General features: G+C 42.2%; 2 protein-coding genes across 3 annotated transcripts in view; both read left to right on the top strand.

The window, feature by feature from the left end:
- The window catches only part of LOC129834690 (enhancer of mRNA-decapping protein 3-like), a 35,836-nt gene extending 16,124 nt beyond the window's left edge, over window positions 1–19,712 (top strand). Inside the window, exons 5-7 of the mRNA XM_055899908.1 lie at window positions 6,957–7,110; window positions 14,844–15,061; window positions 16,299–19,712. Of these exons, the coding sequence (XP_055755883.1) occupies window positions 6,957–7,110; window positions 14,844–15,061; window positions 16,299–16,633 (707 nt within the window). The 3' untranslated portion in view covers window positions 16,634–19,712. The remainder of the gene's footprint in view (window positions 1–6,956; window positions 7,111–14,843; window positions 15,062–16,298) is intronic.
- Window positions 19,713–20,240: 528 nt separating this feature from the next.
- LOC129834689 (tyrosine-protein kinase CSK-like) overlaps window positions 20,241–21,340 on the top strand; it is a 39,763-nt gene continuing 38,663 nt past the window's right edge. The window contains exon 1 of one of the 2 annotated variants that reach the window (XM_055899906.1): window positions 20,241–20,445. The gene's annotated coding sequence lies outside the window, so the exon portion shown is untranslated. Of the gene's footprint in view, window positions 20,446–20,712; window positions 20,836–21,340 lie in introns of those variants that run through there. The other variant, XM_055899907.1, reaches the window with a different exon arrangement.

Raw genomic sequence — 21,340 nt, 5'->3', positions numbered from 1 at the left:
AGCTTTACATAAACAGCACCTCTCATAGTCACACACAGGTTACCACTCAAATGGCACCCTATATAGTGCTCTACTTTTGCTAAGGGCCCATAGGGAATAGGGTGCCACTTGGGATGCAACCACACTACAAGTTGAACAAACCCTTACCCTACTCCAGGCTGCTCTCACCTGAATCCATTCCTATCCACTGTAAACATTTAAATCAACAACATGAGACAACAGAAAAGGGGCTAGGAAAACAAATGTTTGGCGTTGGGATAACATATTGTCTGTCTGCACGTAGACAAGTCTGCATCATTGGCCTTATTATTCTGTTTCGGTGGAAAAGGCACAGGTCTACTCCTTTGCTAATTCCTATGTGTGTTAAACCACTCCTCATCTACACGTTGGCACCTTAGTTCGGGAGGACGGGCACGTGGTAATGGCTGGAATGGAAAAAGTGGAAATGTATCAACAACATCAGACACATACAGTTTCCAGCCATTATTATGAGCCTTCCTCCCCTCAGCAGCATCCACTGCTACACATGTACTCAAATCTCGTCACTGCAAACACACTAAAGCCACAGAACAAATCACTGCCCTGCAAACTACCTTTGATTTAGAGGACGAGGACGAGTATGTTATTCACAACTATTGATTCCCCTGGTCCGGTGGCATGAGAGCAAATGGAACTTAAATTTACATTTTTTTACCTTTTTCTCCCCAATTTCGATTTTGTCTCATTGCTACAGAGCGTGATGAGCCAAGTAAAGCCCCAAACCCTCCCCTAACCCGGACGACGCTGGGCCAATTGTGTGCCGCCCTGTGGGGACTCCCGGTTGTGACACAACCTGGGATGCAGTGCCTTAGAACGCTGCGCCACCCAGGAGGCCCTCAAATAGAACTTTCTAATCAATTGACCTGCATTATTCTTAGTTATGAGGGCTGAGGTTATGGAGTGTCTGGAGTGTTAGAGGCTCGCAGCCCCTTGGTACTGCAGCAGTAACAGGCCTGTAGTCTGGAGGAGCCTTGTGAAACTTCACTCCTTGTTCTCTCTCTCTCTCCCCCCTCCCTCTCTCAGCGCCAGCCCTAATCACCCATGGCCCGCTTCCACCCTGCGTGTGTGTATTGATTTCAGCTTCAATGTTCTCGTTGTCATGCTTGAAGGATTGCTTCCAGCTGAGTTTTTTTTATTGCCGCTGTGTGCTCCTGGCTACCCGGTTGAGCATTGTGTGTGTGTGTGTGTGTGTGTGTGTGTGTGTGTGTGTGTGTGTGTGTGTGTGTGTGTGTGTGTGTGTGTGTGTGAGAGAGAGTACACAGGATCGGGGTGGGGTGCTCTAGCAGGGGAATTCCTTACAAACACATCTAGCTGGGGGGATGGTCAAAAGGCAATTAGATCATAGTGCAACTCCCACCTCTCCCGTTCCCTCTCCTCAGTGGCAGGTTGCATGACAAGGAGCAGTTAACTTTGCTGTGTGCTTATCGCTCACGTGATTGTCCGAGGAACGGCGCAGCAGAGTAGACTGGGTTTCTCCCACCCCACTGTAACATATTACCTGTCTTTGTACTGGAACAGTGGGAGGGATGTGGAGATACGAACAGGGAAGAGATGAGGTTAATTTCACCCAGGCACGACATCCGTCTATCTGCTGTTTGCAGGTGTGTGTTTGCTTGCATGTCACACTGCGTGTGTTCTGCCTTGAGTGATATGCCTGTGTGTTTCTGATAGCTGCATGCGTGCCTGCATGCACACAATACATGAGGAGCGAGGCCACGCTGAGCACTCAAATGCCAGGCCAGCGCTTTGGAACAGGCTGTTAAGGTCTTACCTGCTTCACTATCAAAGGGATATTGAGCCGTGCAGCCCCTCCAACTTGTCTTTGTTCCTCTCTAGACTAATGTGCCATGTGCTATAGGTAGAGATTAGCACAGGGCTCTCTAAAGGGCTCCGTGAGCAGCTACCAGAATAATGACATGGTTGTGGCAGTACCTAGGAACCATGTTCCCTGGGCTGGTCTTTCCTAGATATCCTCTACTGTGTTGACACACAGACCTGACCAGAGCAGTAGAGATATAGATAGATATATCTATATAAACACACACACACACACACACACACACACACACACACACACACACACACACACACACACGAGTGTATTCGGAAAGTATTCAAACCCCTTGACTTTTTCCACAGCCTTATTCTAAAATTGATTAAATATTGTTTTTCCTCAATCTACACGCGATACCCCACAATGACAAAGCAAAAACAGGTTTTTAGAAATGTTTGCTAATTTAAAAAAATTGAAATATTACATTTACATAAGTATTTAGACCCTTTACTCAGTACTTTGTTGAAGCACCTTTGGCAGCGATTACAGCGTTGAGTCTTCTTGGGTATGACGCTACAAGCTTGACACACCTGTATTTGGTGAGTTTCTCGCATTTTTCTCTGGGCTTTGGCTGGGCCAGTCAAAGACATTCAGAGACTTGTCCCGATCCACTCCTTCATTCTCTTGGCTGTGTGCTTAGGGTCGTTGCCCTGATGGAAGGTGAACCTTCAACCCCAGTCTGAGGTCCTGAGTGCTCTGGAGCAGGTTTTCATCAAGAATCTCTCTGTACTTTGCTCCGTTCATCTTTGCCTCGATCCTGACTAGTCTCCCAGTCCCTGCTGCTGAAAAACATCTGCACAGTATGATGCTGCCACCACCATGCTTCACTGTAGGGATGGTGCCAGGTTTCCTCCAGATGTGACGCTTGGCATTCATGCCAAAGAGTTGTTGGTCATCGGGTTGTTGGTCACCTCCCTGACCAAGGGCCTTCTCCCCCAATTGTTCAGTTTGGCCGGGCGGGCAGCTCTAGGAAGAGTCTTGGTTTTTCCAAACTTCTTCCGTTTAAGAATGATGGAGGCCACTGTGTTCTTGGGGACCTTCAATGCTGCAGACATTTTTTGGTACCCTTCCCCAGATCTGTGCCTCGACACAATCCTGTCTCGGAGCTCTACGGACAATTCCTTTGACCTCATGGCTTGGTTTTTTCTCTAACATGCACTGTCAACTGTGGGACCTTATAAAGACAGGTGTGTGCCTTTCCGAATCATGTCCAATCAATTTCATTTTCCATAGGTGGACTCCAATCAAGTTGTAGAAACATCTCAAGGATCATCAATGGAAACAGGATCCACCTGTACCAATCAAAGGTTTGGACACACCTACTGATTCCAGGGTTTTTCTTTATTTTTACTATTTTCTACATTGTAGAATAATAGTGAAGACATCAAAACTATGAAATAACACACATGGGATCATGTAGTAACCAAAAAAGTGTTAAACAAATCAAAATATATTTTATATTTTAAGATTCTTCAAAGTAGCCACCTTTTACCTTAATGACAGCTTTGCACACTTGGCATTCTCTCAACCAGTTTCTTGAGGTAGTCACCTGGAATGCATTTTTCATTTTTTAATTGAACCTTTAACTAGGCAAGTCAGTTAAGAATAAATTCTTATTTACAATGACGGCTTACCCCGGCCAAACCCGGATGACACTGGATAAATTTTGCGCCGCTCTATGGGACTGCCAATCACATCACGGCCGGATGTGATACAGCCTGGATTTGAACTAGGGTGTTTGTAGTGACGCCTCAAGCACTGAGATGCAGTGCCTTAGACCGCTGTGCCACTCAGGAGCCCAATTAACAAGTGTGCCTTGTTAAAAGGTAATTTGTGGAATTTCTTTCCTCCTTAATGCGTTTGAGACAATAAGTTGTGTTGTGACAAGGTAGGGGTGTATACAGAAGATAGCCCTGTTTGGTAAAAGACCAATTCCATATTATGGCAAGAACAGCTCAAATAAGCAAAGAGAAACGACAGTCCGTCATTACTTTAAGACATGAAGGTCAGTCAATCTGGAACATTTCAAGAACTTTGATAGTTTCTTCAATGGCAGTCGCAAAAACCATCAAGCACTATGATGAAACTGGCTCTCACGAGGAATGCCACAAGAAAGGAAGACCCAGAGTTACATCTGCTGCAGAGGATAAGTTCATTAGAGAACAGCCTCAGAAATTGCAGCCCAAATAAATGCTTCACAGAGTTCAAGTAACAGACACATTTTAACATCAACAGTTCAGAGGAGACTGTGAATCAAGCCTTCATGGTCAAATTGCTGCAAAGAAACCACTACTAAAGGACACCAATAAGAAGAAGCTTAGGCAAAGAAACAAGAGCAATGGACATTAGACTGGTAGAAATCTGTCCTTTTGAGATTTTTGGTTCCAAACGCCATGTCTTTGTGAGATGCAGAGTAGGTGAATGGATGATCTCCGCATGTGTGGTTCCCACCGGGAAGAAGAGAATTCAAGGAAAAGCAGCCAACAAGTACTCAGTCTATGTGGGAACTCAAAGACTGTTGGAAAAGCATTCCAGTTGACTACCTCATGAAGCTGGTTGAGAAAATGCCAATTGTGTGCAAAGGTGTCATCAAGGCAAAGGCTGGCTACTTTGAAGAATCTGACATCTAAAATATATTTTGATTTGTTTAACACTTTCTTTTATTTACTACATGTTTCCACTTGTGTTATTTCATAGTTTTTATACCTTCACTATTATTCTACAATGTAGTAAATAGTAGGAATGTCCAAACTTTTGACAAGTACTGTGTGTGTATTAATGTGTGTGTGTGTGTGTGTGTGTGTGTGTGTATATATAGTCTGAAGTTTACATACACTTAGGTTGGAGTCATTAAAACTAGTTTTTCAACCACTCCACACATTTCTTGTGAACAAACTATAGTTTTGGCAAGTCGGTTAGGACATCTACTTTGCATGACACAAGTCATTTTTACAACAATTGTTTACAGACAGATTATTTCACTTATAATTCACTGTATCACAATTCCAGTGGGTCAGAAGTTTACATACACAAAGTTGACTGTGCCTTTAAACAGCTTGGACGATTCCAGAAAATTATGTCATGGCTTTAGAAGCTTCTGATAGGCTCATTGACATCATTTGAGTCAATTGGAGGTTTACCTGTGGATGTATTTCAAGGCCTTCAAATTCAGTTCCTCTTTGCTTGACATCATGGGAAAATCAAAAGAAATCAGCCAAGACCTTAGAAAAAAATTGTGGACCTCCACAAGTCTGGTTCATCCTTGGGAGCAATTTCCAAACACCTGAAGGTACCACTTTCATCTGTACAAACAATAGTATGCAAGTATAAACACCATGGGACCACGCAGCCATCATACCGCTCAAGAAGGAGACGCGTTCTGTCTCCTAGAGATGAACGTACTTTGGTGCGAAAAGTGAAAATCAATCCCAGAACAACAGTAAAGGACCTTGTGAAGATGCTGGAGGAAACGGGTACAAAAGTATCTATATCCACAGTAAAACTCGTCCTATATCGACATAACCTGAAAATCCTCTCAGCAAGGAAGAAGACACTGCTCCAAAACCACTATAAAAAAGCCAGACTACGGTTTGCAACTGCACATGGGGACAAAGATCATACTTTTTGGAGAAATGTCCTCTAGTCTGATGAAACAAAAATAGAACTGTTTGGCCATAATGACCATCGTTATGTTTGGAGGAAAAAGGGGGAGGCTTGCAAGCCGAAGAAAATAGATGGCATTATGCGGATATATTGAAGAAATTTCTCAAGACATCAGTCAGGAGGTTGAAGCTTGGTCGCAAATGGGTTTTCCAAATGGACAATGACCCCAAGCATACTTCCAAAGTTGTGGCAAAATGGCTTAAGGACAACAAAGCCCTGACGTCAATCCTATAGAAAATTTGTGGGCAGAACTGAAAAAGCGTGTGCGAGCAAGGAGGCCTACAAACCTGACTCAGTTACACCAGCTCTGTCGGGAGGAATGGGCCAAATTTCACCCAACTTATTGTGGGAAGCTTGTGGAAGGTTACCTGAAACGTTTGACCCAAGTTTAACAATTTAAAGGCAATGCTACCAAATACTAATTGAGTGTATGTAAACTTCTGACCCACTGGGAATGTGATGAAAGAAATATATGCTGAAATAAATCATTCTCTCTACTATTATTCTGACATTTCACATTCTTAAAATAAAGTGGTGATCCGAACTGACCTAAGACAGGGAATTTTAACTCTGATTAAATGTCAGAAATTGTGAAAAAATGAGTTTAAATGTTTTTGGCTAAGGTGTATGTAACCTTCTGACTTCAACTGTGTGTGTATATGTGTGTATGGGTGTGTGTGTCTGTATGTTCTTGGAACTGAGTTTTCACTCAAGTCAAGCTGCAACTCTCCCACACACGCTAGCCATCATCATTGCACACAGGTGTACCAACGAGTACACCTTTAACCACCTGTTTTCAAGTTTCCCCTTTGTCATGGTACCCTTATGTTTTGGTGGCGTTCTCTGTGAGGTGTGGCGGTAATGTCTGTGGGCCCGGGGGGCTGCTGCCGGTGTCTTTCTCAGCCAAAAGCTGTGGTTATGGGGGATGCTGAGGGAGCTCAGCAGGGATGAGCTGGAGCGTGTGAACCCAGCCCCTCCAGAAGGCCGTGGGGGATAGCTAGGAGAGGCAGTTCACAGTTTGCATCCTTATGTTTGTCATATTTTGTAAAGGGCTGCCAATCTGTTTGTTGTTGCGTCAGACAACAGTGAAAAATGAGAGGGGAAGAAAGGAATCCTCCCTCTGTGATGGGAAAGAGATCAGGTAAAGGGAAGAGGCTTTCCCAAGGGAACTGGCTCCTCACGTGAGGTGATGTGCTGCTTTTACATAAACTCCTACTCCTTGAAGAGTTCCTGTGTGTGATTATGAGGATTCTATACAGTTCTATTTGTACCATTTCCATATATTTTTGGGAAAAATCTGTAACTTTTTAAAAACTTCCAGTCTCTCTCTTATCATAGCTACATATATTATAATCTGGCACAATAACAACTAATACATGTTTATTTTCCCCTGTTGTCTCTCTCGCTCCTCTGACTGTAGACTCTGGCCTGGTTGTCCCCAGTGTGTCCTACGAGCTTCACAAGTGTCTTCTGGCCTCAGCGGAGCGGCATGGCCTGTCTCTGGAGCGGAGGCTGGAGATGACTGGTGTGTGTGCCAGCCAGATGGCCCTCACTTTACTGGGGGGCCCCAACCGGTGAGTGGCTGGGTGGGCTCCCTCTACGGTGGTCACATCACATGCAACAGGCTTCATTGATATCAGAGTTGTGTTCAATAGGCACGAAACTAAAGAAAATGGTTTGAAATGGGGAGGTACAACAATATCTGAACTTGCCCAATAAGAGATGTTAGTTTTTCCTTCAGTTCCAAGGCATTTTGCCCTAATGAACACGACCCAGGTTCATACAAACATGCCTTTGTTCTCCTATTTTTTTTCTACATTGTTTCTTGTATTGTTGCCATGGTGATAAACTGTAGTGAGGTGTTTTAAACAGGCAAATAACCTTGGGGTGCTCCCTGTAAAACACTGATCAATGAAACTCTGAATGTATTGGCCAATTAGAGGTTTTGAAGCCACCGGTCGGACATATTGGTAGTCCTCAGAAGAAGCAGTCCTCCATAGGAATGAATGGAATTATATGTATTTTGGGAATGGGCAGAAAGCCAAATAATGCTTAGATTTTTTTTATGTTCAAAAGCTTGAATAAGTAGCTACTGGTCATCCAATGTGATGCAGCCGTAACAATATTGCACCTTTAGCTTTCGCTGAGAACCCCTCTATTCATTGGTTTTAATTTTACTGTTGGGTCGGATTTTGTGCTGCTCGTAATGAGGGACTTGTTTCCGTCTGTGAGGAGGCAGTGCTCAGGGATATTCTAACGGGTAGTGGTATGATAGCTAGCTAGCTTACAGACCTGAGGGACAAACAACCTGACCCAGCAGCAGCTACTCCTCCTTCTAAGCCAAAGAAACTGAGAACTTTGGAGAGCTGACAGGCGAAAAGGGAAAACGATAGAGCCCGGGCCAAGACTAGAGTAAACCTCGGATTTGCGTTCACACAGTGGAGAGAACAATGAGAGTTGAAGGGATTCAAAACCGACAGTTTGCATTTTTTCTACTGAAAAGGTAAGACATTGTTAGGTAGATAATACGTCTTTCTAGATATAAAGTGAAATGATGGTTTTGCTATTTAGTTATAAATATGTATGCAAGTGTTTATTTTGGATTACTTATTTTGATTGTTGTTTTCAAGCCACGCATCCAATAGTTTGTAAACTCAGCAAAAAAAGAAACATCCCTTTTTCAGGACCAAGACATTGTTAGGTAGATAATACATCTTTCTAGATATTAAGTGAAATTATGGTTTTGCTATTTAGTTATAAATATGTATGCAAGTGTTTATTTTGGATTACTTATTTTGATTGTTGTTTTCAAGCCACGCATCCAATAGTTTGTAAACTCAGCAAAAAAAGAAACATCCCTTTTTCAGGACCCTGTCTTTCAAAGATAATTCGTAAAAATACAAATAACTTCACAGATCTTCATTGTAAAGGGTTTAAACACTGTTTCCCATGCTTGTTCAATGAACCATAAACAATTAATGAACATGCGCCTGCGGAACGGTCGTTAAGACACTAACAGCTTACAGACGGTAGGCAATTAAGGTCCTAAGTTATGAAAACTTAGGACACTAAAGAGCCTTTCTACTGAAAAACACCAAAAGAAAGATGCCCAGGGTCCCTGCTCATCTGCGTGAACGTGCTTTAGGCATGCTGCAAGGAGGCATGAGGACTGCAGATGTGGCCAGGGTAATAAATTGCAATGTCCATACTGTGAGACGCCTAAGACAGCTCTACAGGGAGACAGGACGGACAGCTGATCATACTCGCAGTTGCAGACCACGTGTAACAACACCTGCACAGGTTCGGTATATCCGAAAATCACACCTGCGGGACAGGTACAGGATGGCAACAAAACCTGCCCGAGTTACACCAGGAATGCACAATCTCTCCATCAGTGCTCAGACTGTCCGCAATAGGCTGAGAGAGGCTGGACTGAGGGTTTGTAGGCCTGTTGTAAGGCAGGTCCTCACCAGATATCACCGGCAACAACGTTGCCTATGGGCACAATCCCACCGTCGCTGGACCAGACAGGACTGGCAAAAAGTGCTCTTCACTGACGAGTCACTGTTTTGTCTCACCAGGGGTGATGGTCGGATTCACGTTTATCGTCAAAGGAATGAGTGTTACACCGAGGCCTGTACTCTGGAGCGGGATCGATTTGGAGGTGGAGGGTCCGTCGTGTTCTGGGGTGGTGTGTCACAGCATCATCGGACTGCGCTTGTTGTCATTGCAGGCAATGTCAACGCTGTGCGTTATAGGGAAGACATCCTCCCCCCTCATGTGGTACCCTTCCTTTAGGCTCATCCTGACATGACCCTCCAGCATGACAATACCACCAGCCATACTGCTCGTTCTGTGCATGATATCCTGCAAGACAGGAATGTCAGTGTTCTGTCCGGATCTCAATCCCATTGAGCAAGTCTGGGACCTGTTGGATCGGAGGGTCAGGGCTAGGGCCATTCCCCCCAGAAATGTCCGGGAACTTGCAGGTGCCTTGGTGGAAGAGTGGGGTAACATCTCACAGGAAGAACTGGCAAATCTGGTGTAGTCCATGAAGAGGAGATGCACTGCAGTACTTGGTGAGCACACAAGATACTGACTGTTACTTTTGATCCCCCCCCCCCTCCTTTGTTCAGGGACACATTATTCAATTTCTGTTAGTCACATGTCTGTGGAACTTGTTCAGTTTATGTTTCAGTTGTTGAATCTTGTTATGTTCATACAAATATTTACACATGTTAAGTTTGCTTAAGATAAACGCAGTTGACTGTGAGAGGACGTTTCTTTTTTTGCTGAGTTTATTAGCTTGTGCAGCTTATTAGCTGACTTTGACATTATTATTTTTTTTCATTTGAATATAACATTTAGCTTCACTAGTTAGTCCTAACTAGCTACCTAATTTATGTGTGTAATGTTGCTTGACCTTGTGTTATATTTCTGTGGTCTGAAAGTCACGCTGTGATATTAGCTAGCTAGCTATTTCACACACTACTCTACTGGCACGGAGTAGCCATGATCATAAAGTTAATTTCAGATACACAAGTTGAGACACAATGGAACGGTTTGTTTGATCAGAAGGATCTAGTTTTAGAACCTGTCATTTCGTCGGCTGGATTTTCCAAGATTCATTGACGAAACGGTGTCAACTTCACGTCTCTTCTTCTTGATCTGAATGCCCTGTCTTTAGTCAGCTGTTGTACAATACAACAATTTAAAATTAGCTAGTTTTGTCTGCTGTTGGCTGTTGTATCTGAACTGGACTTCATTGCTTGACATCAAAGCTCTTGAAAATATCTTTAAACCTGAAATATTATTTTTCAGTCATGAAAGGAATAAATTGCCATCAACACCTAGCGGGCCTGTTTCCAGCCCCACCATCGTTGAGTATTGAATCAGAATCAGATCGGTAAGCACAGACTTTAGCTAAATATTTTTCACCATGTTGTCTGTTCCATCATGTTGTTTCCCCTAGCTAGCTAAGAACAATAAGTAGCATATTTTAATGCTATGCATCTATCTAGCTAAGCTGTTTAGGAAAATGAACTGCACAGGATTGACTTTGATTATTGATGACATTCTAGCCCAACATTATCCTACTGCATAGAGATGTTACTATGTTATTCCCCGTTTGAGCTGTCTGGCTGAGATGTAAACAGACAGCCCAAAATATATACATGCATTGAGTGTAAGACTGTAACATTACATAAAATGACTGGAAACATTAAGTCCTCATTCTGTCTAATAGCCTACTTCTCCCATTAATGTATTTACTCTGAATATCTAAGACTGATGGTTATCAAAGGCAATTCTTTCATAGTTGTCATATGGTAAAATCGTATTCCAAATTGGGATTGATGGGGAATGTTTTATTTGATGTCTGTCTAGGTCAGGGATGGGCAACTCCAGTGCTCTGGGGCTTGATTGGTGACACACTTTTGCCCCAATCCCAGCTGACACACCGGACTCCAATAATCATGGTCCTTAGTTTAGAATGCAATTTGTTGAATCAGGTGTGATTATTATAGGACTGGGGGAAGGTGTGAAACCAATCAGGCCCCCGAGGATGGGAGTTGCCGTCTTAACTCATTTCTACCAGTCACGTGCAACTAGAGGCGAAAAACTCTAGACCACCTTTACTCCAGACACTGAGACACATATAAAGCTCTTCCTCGCCTTCCATTTGCCAAATCTGACCATTACTCTATCCTCCAGATTCCTGGTTAGAAGAAAAAACTCAAACACGAAGTACCAGTGACATGCTCAATACAAAAGTGCACCGATGAAGCGGATGCTAAGCTACAGGACTGTTTCGTTAGCACAGACTGGAATAGGTTACGGGACTCATCCGATGGCATTGAGGAGTTTACCACATCAGTGCATTGATGATGTCGTCCCCACAGTGACTGTATGTACATATCCCATCTAGAAGCCATGGATTACAGGCAACATCCGCATCCGCACTGAGCTAAAGGCTAGAGCTGCCGCTTTCCAGGAGCGGAACACTAACCTGGAAGTTTATAAGAAATCCCGCTACGCCCTCTGGCGAATCATCAAACAGGCAAATTGTCAATACAGGACTAAGATCGAATCCTGCTACACTGGCTCTGACGCTCCTTGGATGTGGCAGGGCTTGCAAAACAGATCTGCGTTCCTACAAACATGAATGCATATCTTTTAAGCAGGAGAATGGAGTTATGGTCTGATTTGCCCAAGGGAGGACATTGTATGTGGAGTAAAGGTGATCTAGAGTTTTGTTGCACGCTACAGTTCTGCAATGATGGTAATGAAAATCTATAGACAAAATACTCACCAAATATTATTCTGTCTTTCAGCTAAAGGAGACTCTACAATAAGCCTTGAAGGTGGAGTGTCTACGCATTGAAAACTGCACAGGACTGCACTTACATCCCTGAACTTCAGGGAGCAGTGTTAAGAACACTGGGCTCTCAATTGTGGCTATCAAGGGGAATGATACTGAGATCCGATGATCCAAGACCCCCTGAAGTGCCACCAACAACGGATGACCTGCTACAACTTCAAGGAGACGTCGACATGCAACACAGGATGCAGTTAGCAAAGCTTTGAGCGGGGAAGGACCTGAGCTTTCGGTTTTGTCAGACTTGGTCGTTCCCGGGAAGTGTGAAAACCTATGGAGTACTTAGAAATGTTGTTGAAAGAGTTGGGCCTACAACCAAACATATATAAATCATATAAATAAGGGATGTTAATGTGGGCAACAAACTTGTGTGAGAAACAACATTTGTGCATTCTTTATTTTGCAAATTGGTGTCATTATTCTATTTTTGGAATGGTTTTAGAATTATTTACTTAACTGTTCTGTTTTCCTGGATATCTATGCACTTGTCGGTTTTCACTTCAAATTAGCAGACCCACAGGTGGGTAGATGTCCAGAAAGATGGCTGGACCACAGTGGTGTAAATACAGTACAAAACTAGTCGGTCTGATTACACAGATCAGGTCAAATAAAGTTTTATTAGGGAGATGAACAAAAATACAAGGTAGTATCTTTAAACTTCTTGAAATAACAAAAGCACTGTGTCATGAAAACATTCTGATAAAGTACTGAACTGATGTCACCCAGACCAAGGACAACATTTAAAAAAGATTTCTAAAAATGTCACCAAATTTAGTTTTTTTCTTAATTGGGATCCAAATGAATAATAAAGTACAGTGTTGTCATGGAAAGTGTTCAACTGTTATGTAAACATACTTGGTAATAAATAACTGAAATAGTGCAGTTGTGAGATGGCAGCAGGTTGTTTTGTACGGTGCAGGAGTCTCCCTGCAATTCAGGAAGTTGCACCAGCAAGATTGTCCGCAATGTGGGATGTCTGGAGATCCTAGGATAGCTCTCCGGTACTCCATGTTAACAAAAACAATTCCAGTTAAACTGGAAGCATGAACTTAATTACAGCGTGCAGCCAAAATTTGTGTGATATGTTGTGAAACAGGTGAACAGTGCCACAAGTGAAAGGTTTTTACTAACCTTCATCTCGGGCAGCCTCTCTTCTTGTAGTCGGGCAGATCTTTTCAAGTTCTTTTTGTCCAATTCTTTCTGCAGCCCTGCCTGTGCCCCTGGACAGGCTGTGGCTCTTCAAAACTGGAATCCTACAGAAAAAGACATGTACACAACACTATTAGGATTGTAATGTTTACTACATTTTCACGCAGAAGGGTCGAGTATCACACTTCTGCAATCACTGCACAACATCTTCATATGTAGCAATAGCTCTCGAGAATCAAGGGGCCATCCCAATAATGTTATTAGCTCGCTAGTATAGGAGTCCGAAGGGCAATGGACTAAATGCATACAAATCCAAGATTATTTTACATGAATGCAGGTCTATGAAAACAAAAACATTTGACACTGCTTTTTGTAAGTTAGCTTGCTAGCTATCATCAGATTGCTATTTAATATTGTACCAGGCAGGGAAATTCACGGTAACTATTCTCAACCTGCTAGCTACCTTGACATTGCTAACATTGCCTTTCTGACTGAAACAACAATAATATTTTTTATTCGAATATAAAACCGAGGATTATAGTCGGCATATTAAAAGCCCCCTAGTGGGCCCAGGACAGAGTTTGGGAAACCCTGCACTAGATAACACAGGAGGTTGGTGGCACCTTAATTGGGGAGAACGGGCTCGTGGTAACGACTGGAGCAGAATCATTGGAATTGTATCCAATGCATCAATCACATGGTTTACAGGTCTTGGATGCCAGTCCATTTTTTCCGTTCCAGCCATTATTATGAGCCGTTCTCCCCTCAGCAGCCTCCCCTGCTTGATAACACCGCCACAGCGGATGTTGATGCTAAGTCATCCCATCTGTGACTACCGATGAGTACTGGGGTTAACATCTTGAAAGAATACAGCATTCTTGCCAGAAGGGTCTCCAAAAACATCTGTACACACAGTTACGCAGTAAAGAAAAAAGTATTTTTTTTTATTTTTGTGGTGGGGACAATAACATTATTACTTTCTAAAAATGATACTTTACAGAAATGTTTATATATATATTATTTTCTGTGTGTTTTTGTTTAGCTCACAAAATATAATAAAAAAATTATAGAATAAACATTGTAAAAACAAATGTAGACATTAAGAAATTATTTACATTTTTTACAATGTTGGGGGAGCACCAAAATGGAAGCGTGGCTTCAAAACAGCGCCCCCCCTGTTCGTCATCTAGTGTATCTAAAAATTCATTCTCACTGTTAATTCAAGAATGTCTGACAGGCTGTGAATCTTCCATTTCCCCTCTGCTTTAGGCTTTTTTCTTTGTGCGTGTGAAGGAGTCAATGCAAATGCCATATTTATGATGAATAGACAGTAGCTTTAGCAATTAATCATGACAGAAAGCCAATACTTTGCATGGAAAGGTGTAGCAGCCTATTGAAAGCGTGAGGTGTTTATGATCGACATAGGACACAATGCTCCACTGATCTTGATTACAATGACTGCAGATAAAGGCTTCCTCTGGTGTTTATGCTGTAGTTGAAGAAGTGTGTTTTTATAAGAAAGAGAAACCCTTGCATAACAACCAGTTTATTACCCATGCAGTCCTGAGGTGATGATAATGCTCCTTTGTTTGCTGTGTGTGGAAACTGCATGATGTTCAGATCAGTCATGATTGTATTCTGCACAATTAATTATCTCAATGAGGACAAAGTTTGTCTAATCCATCAGTAATCACATATCCCCGGCATTGGCTAGTACTATTTGTATTGATAAGAAATCAAAATAAGACAACAAAATCACAGTTGTCTCTTGGATGTCCCCAGGCTGACACCTAAGAATAATCACCAGCGTCCCACGGTGGCCCTGCTGTGTGGCCCCCATGTCCAGGGGGCCCAGGGCATCAGCTGTGGACGGCACCTGGCCAACCACGAGGTGGAGGTCATCCTCTTCCTTCCCAACTTCGTCAAGATGCAGGAGTCCATCACTAACGAGCTCGCCCTCTACAGCAAGACCAGCGGCAAGCAGGTGGCCAGCATCAAAGGTACCGACTTATCCTGACTTACAGATTTGTTCTCTGTCCACAGATATTATCAGCTTTTGAAATCATTAGATGTGATGAGACTGTAGATGGAAAGGTAAATGGACTGTAGATAGTGAAGATGGTGAATCCACTTCCTTGTAGTGTGTTTTCTTGTTTGCATGAGCTGTATAAAAAGACCATTGTTTTCTAATCTAGAGTAGACTGTTATATACTGAACAAAAAATATAAACACAACATGCAATAATTTAAAAGATTTTACTGTTTATATAAGTAAATAAGTTCATTGAAATAAATTCATTAGGCCCTAATCTATGGATTTCACATGACTGGTCCAGAGCATCCCAAACATGGGTGACCTGTCTGAGTGTGCAGGCCATGGAAGAACTGGGACATTTTCAGATTCCAGGAAGTGTCTACAGATCCTTGGGACATGGAACATCATCATCATGCTGAAACATGAGGTGATGGCGGCGGATGAATGGCACGACAATGGGACTCGTCATGGTAACTCTGGACATTCCAAATGCCATCGATAAAATGCTGTGTTCGTTGTCCGCACCTTATGCCTGCCCATATCATAACCCCACCGCCACCATGAGGCACTCTGTTCACGACGTTGACGTCAGTAAACCACTCGTCCACACACCAAATTCTCAAAAAAACGTTTGAGACAGTTTATGGTAGAGAGATTAACATTACATTCTCTGGCAACAGCTCTGGTGGACATTCCTGCAGTCAGCATGCCATTTGCACGTTCCCTCAACTTGACATCTGTGGCATTGTGTTGTGACAACACTGCACATTTTAGAGTGGCCTTTTGTCCCCAGCACAAGGTCTAGCTGAGTAATGATCATGCTGTTTAATAAGCTTCTTGATATGCCACACCTGTCAGGTGGATGTATTTTCTTGGCAAAGGAGAAATGCTCACTAACAGGGATGTAAACAAATGTGTGCCCAAAATTTGAGATAAATACGCTTTTCTTTTGCGTACGGAATATTTCTGGGATGTTTTATTTCAGCTCATGAAACATGGGACCAACACTTTACATGTTGCATTTATATTTCCGTTCAGTATAGTTAGACACAAGGCAAAATTAGCTAGACACTGTCAAATCTGTGCTGCTTGTCTGCTTTTAACAGCGGTACACACTGAAACGATGTTGCCCTCTGCTGGAGGTCTAGCTACTCAGAAGCTTTCAGTTCAAACCCTGATCTCTATCCCTCTCTCTCCTCCCAGACCTGCCGGTCAGCCCAGTGGACCTGGTCATTAACTGTCTGGACTGCCATGAGAACGGTTTCCTAAGGGACCAGGCCTGGTACCTGGCGGCTGCGGACTGGGCCAACCAAAACAGGGCTCCGGTGCTCAGCATTGACCCTCCCGTGAATGGCCAGAAGCAGGCCGTGGAGGCCAAGTGGACCCTGTCTTTGGGCTTGCCCCTGCCTATAGATGGTGGGGAGGCTAGGGTCTACCTGTGTGACATCGGGGTGCCCAAGCAGGTGTTCCAGGAAGTGGGCATCAACTACCATTCGCCCTTCGGCTGCAAATTCGTTATTCCTTTACACTCTGCATAGCAGGACCTGCTACAACCTATCAGCCCTGGCTGTGAACAGGATTGTGTTGTCATTCTAGTGAAATACAGAAGGCCTTCTTAGGGGGTGATGTGTACACTTACTGAAAAAAGGTTATGGGGGGATTTCAGAATGTGCACTTAATTGTATTGCTGGTTGGTATATGTTTTTCCTTTGCTCCCGGTAAAGGGAGAAGGGTAAAGCTCCAAGAGGAGGGCTTCCTGATAAGGGCTAAGTGTGTGTATTGCCCTCCTCTAATAGCCCGTCTGAGTATGTTATGTTTACAGAGAGCTGACTAACCACTAGGAGTCAGTCTCTATCTATGACCCCTGACCGTGTGACCAGCCCTGGGCCTGAGACATACTTCCTGTTTCCTACTGTAGATTGTGTGGACTGGAGACCACAGGACCTGGCTGACCCAGTGCCCCACAGCAGAGCTCAATCTCTCTCGCCTTTCTGGGATAAACCCTATGATCTGAATTGGAGATTTTGGTTGAAATGCCATATTCTCACAAAATTCAATTGGTGTGTTTTTCTTAAATGCCACTTTTTCGATTGTAGCGATTTTCAATTGAAATGTGTAATTTAGCTAGCACTAGTATCAACTCGAAACAAACCAATTTGTTTGTACTCTTTTATCTAAGAAGAAAATGTTTAAGAATTTGTCTGTTTTTGATAAATAGGGAAAATATTTTGGATTTGTTTGAGTGCATATATTTTCTAAGCTGCATCTGGGCTATATTTTTAACAACACTGCAATGAAAGATGTAAAGTGGTGCTCAACACTTTTGTTTCAGTGTATTTGTGTTATCGTACAAACAAATAGTTTCTCGTTTTTTTGCCCTTCTCATATGAAATCTCATCTTTGTTTGACACCTGTCAGATAAGGCCACATACAGTCTTATAATAGTTTACAAGGGTATGCATATGTATCTGTTAAGTAGCTATACACAGTAGAAAGGTACACATGCTCTACCTCTGCTGCCGTGACTGTCTTCTTGCTTCAGGTTTTGTAAACATGTCATTTGCCAAGCAGTACCATTTAGTTTACACTGAGTATTACAGCATTTGTCAAGAAACAAAAAATGTAAGTTAGTTTTCCTAGTAGTAGCCATTGTACCATTTTTAATTCACTTTCAGATAGGCTTGGGTTTGTATTTAATTTGTGTTGGCAATATGCCATTTCAATTCTGAACACAAGTGTTAGATGTGAAGCTAAACTGAGGGGCCACAGTAGATAAGACTAGGATTTTTTTTTGCAATAATTTTGAAAGCGGATCTTTAAATTCGCTTTAGCCAGACTTGGATTTGTGTGAGACATTCGGTGGTTGTGTAAACAGATCTGTGATTGCAGACCTGTTTGGTCACATACTGGCCAGGATGTCTGAATTATGTTTGCAAACAATTAGCAATTTTTGCAAACTCTCGGTGCATCTTAGTATGGTCTTAGTATGGAGTGCAGACATTGTGTTTTAGGGAGCTTTTGTGAATGGGTTAGATTTAGGTTTGGCTATGTTTCTCCAAGGGCAGTTTTAAATCACTGGGCAGTCATTGAGGCTGACTGCTTTCTTAAACTGTATTATACACTTTTTTATTCTAAATACAATTATTGGTGTGTTTGCACATGTTTATTTTCATGGGTAGTCGATGAGGATTGATCTAAATTGATCGGGTTACAACTTTGCAAACATTCATATGACTTGGAAGTACTGTCTTGTCTGTGTATCTGCTCTACATTTCCAAACGACTAAATCAGACTATTGTTAATAGTGCATACAGTTCATGTAATACAGTGAATCAATGGCATCTGTTGCCAATTGTGTTCTAGCTGGTAAGACTCTTTGAGTTTTCTTTTATTTTTGTTTATCTCTGGTAATGTTGCTCAACAATGTCGTACAATGAGCTTTCTCACTTATTACAAGTGTATGTAGCCTATTTTTGTAAATGTATGCCATCTTACTTGCAGTATCTGTAGTTGGCACCGCAGTATTGACATAACATGTTATGATGTGAGAATATAACAACACAATGTATCTTTATAAAGTATCCAAATCACTTATTTTAGCCTAGTTGTTGGGCTCCTTGAGGCTGCTGCAGTTGTCAGCTTTGAGAGGAATGTCATCAGATGGCCTGTTCCTGCATGCGATGCCAGAGAGTTATGGATGATGAGGTGAGAAGTCTTACAGGAGATTTTTTGTCACCTAAAAGTTCTACTTTCAGAAATATTTCCCAGGGAAATGATGGTCTTGTATTGTGACACTCCAGCCCAGACAGATTTATTTTTAAGTGATTTATGGTCATATTGTTACAAAAGATTTGCCAGAAAACAGGCCATGTTTTCACACAGCCAGTTAGTCATACTCTTAAGGACTCTTTAGAATTGTTTTTGGGAAGTGTCCTCTTGGTAGCTAGCAATGGGATAGTGGTTAACCTCATATGATGTCATGATGGAGGAACTAAACCATTTTTGTTTGATCATATCATTACAGATTTCATCAGTTTTTTTTCTTCTTTTGTTTCCTTAAGTTTATTTTGGGAGGAATTGGTGTGTAAACTGTAATAATAAACGTTCTCCTTTATCATAAAGGAATTTCAGCAAGGCAGATTTAGCATGTTACACAAGTATTTGTAACTGTATGCAGGTCTGATCCAAGTTGACAATGTTCTGTATACTGAGATCAAGCTTGAGAATTCTTGACTGATAAACATTAAATGTGACACTGCATAGAAAATATTCAATTTTTTAAAGGGACTCAATTTTTCAATTGCTGTTAACCTGTCTGTTGTAATAAAGACCACTTCATCCATTTTTATATAGAAAATACAGAGGGGCAAAATGTGCCACATGCACTACTTTTGTAGGAATTGAATCTTGAGAGCACATTTGATTTATTTTATTTGAGCTATAGCTAACCCACAGACCACAGCTACAATTTTGTTTTGGGTGGAAAAACGTTTGTCACAAGATCATGCGTGGGAGTATGTATAGTAATTGTTAAAGTTCTCCAAGTCACACTTTTTATTTAGCTGCAGCAAATGTACAGTCTTTTTGTTTATTAAATGGTCATGTGGCTACTCTGCATGTTTGTGTTCACATTATTTGTATGGTGGAGTACTGAGGATGCATTTTCACAGGTTGTCCACCAGATGGTTCTATATAGCCACAACCTGAGGAAGCTACAAGGTAGCCTATGTGCTGTGCTGGGGTGATTGGGCGATGTCAAAAGTTTGCCTGTTTCTCTTTTTACATTTATAATGGGAAATCCAGACATTTTTAATAATGCTTAGTGCTGGCAGCTTTGAGATGAATGCAATAGGTGGCAAAAGTCATCAGAATTGATACTGCCTTGTGGAAGATCAAGCATTTCATTCAAATGGAGAAAAAAAAAACAGAGTTAATGACATATCAGTAGTGGAGGACCATAGCATTAGGTATTCTTCTCTCTCGATATATTTTTCCTACAAACTGCAACTTGGCCGCATTCTGTTGGAGATATTATTTTTGCTTCCACATCACTGGTTTGACCACAAGGTCGTGCTAACAGATCACACTTCTTCAGTCAGCTGAAATTCCCTTGTGTGTTGCTGCCAATAAATTAGCGCATGCGTATTGCTGCTGGTTGGAAGGAGGGGGAGGCCATCCATTTCATTTACGAGGCCTGCGCGAACTCGGCATAGAGAGAGCGTCCAAACGTCAAATTGGGATATTCTTCTTTTTACTTCAGACAAACTGGATGCTCGCAATAACATACATCTTCATGGCCTGCCGCGTTAAGTTGTAAAGACATCTGGTCAACATAAAGCGATAGCTTACGGTGAGTTGATGTACACTCAAGCAGTGTCTCTATCGCTGTGCTGCAATACCATCTCAGCCCGGAAAGCTTCCCAATAATTTGAAAGAAAATGTTTGTATTTTTGTAATTAGTTTCTTACCGCCGTTATAACTACATCTATTAGCTTAATATAATTCCAAGTGGTTTTTAATGGCTCAACAAACGGCTCAACCCATATAACCGGTGCTATTAGCTAGCTACATTAGCGACCTCCGCGTTCCTTCGATCAGTCGCATTGACTGACTGGTGCCCGGACGTGAAGGGTCAGCCAATTGATGGAACCAACGGGTTATTTGACGGGTAGTTTGTCTGAGTTTTCTGTGTTGTGGCCGCTGACAGCTCAGCATTAACGACAAGCAAGACAGGAAGTGGGTATGTTACTGTCCGTAAGGCAAAATGTTACTGCATGCCTGAATTATATTGTTAATCGCCTGGCCTCGTGCACAGCTCAATCTAGTTACACTGTTGTGGGTGACTGGTTCTGTGTTCCAAACTAATATCTGTCAATTCGGGATTTGTTCATTGTTGTGATTTAGGATGTTGTGGTAATCAATCCTCTATCTACACATGTTTTGTAACATTGTTGTCCCTAAATGTTGCAATGTAACCACATGTTATCGCTTACTGTGGCACGCCTGTCTGAAACCATGTAGCCTCAACTTGTTGTGCCACACTTCGCTACAACCTTGTCTAAGTTATTATGAGCCGTAGCGATAATCAGAAGCTATAGCATTTGGTTATTTCCAGTTGTTTTGATTGTCTCTTGTGGCATTAGTTAGGCTGTAGGCTTACATGACATTGAAAGTATAATATTGTGAATGTGACAAAGCACCAGAATCTCGTTGTACTTGGCATGATGTGCTGTCAGTTACATTTT

Source organism: Salvelinus fontinalis, chromosome 35 (genome assembly GCF_029448725.1).
Source record: "Salvelinus fontinalis isolate EN_2023a chromosome 35, ASM2944872v1, whole genome shotgun sequence".
NCBI lineage: Eukaryota > Metazoa > Chordata > Actinopteri > Salmoniformes > Salmonidae > Salvelinus > Salvelinus fontinalis.
This window is presented reverse-complemented; position numbering and strand designations above follow the sequence as displayed.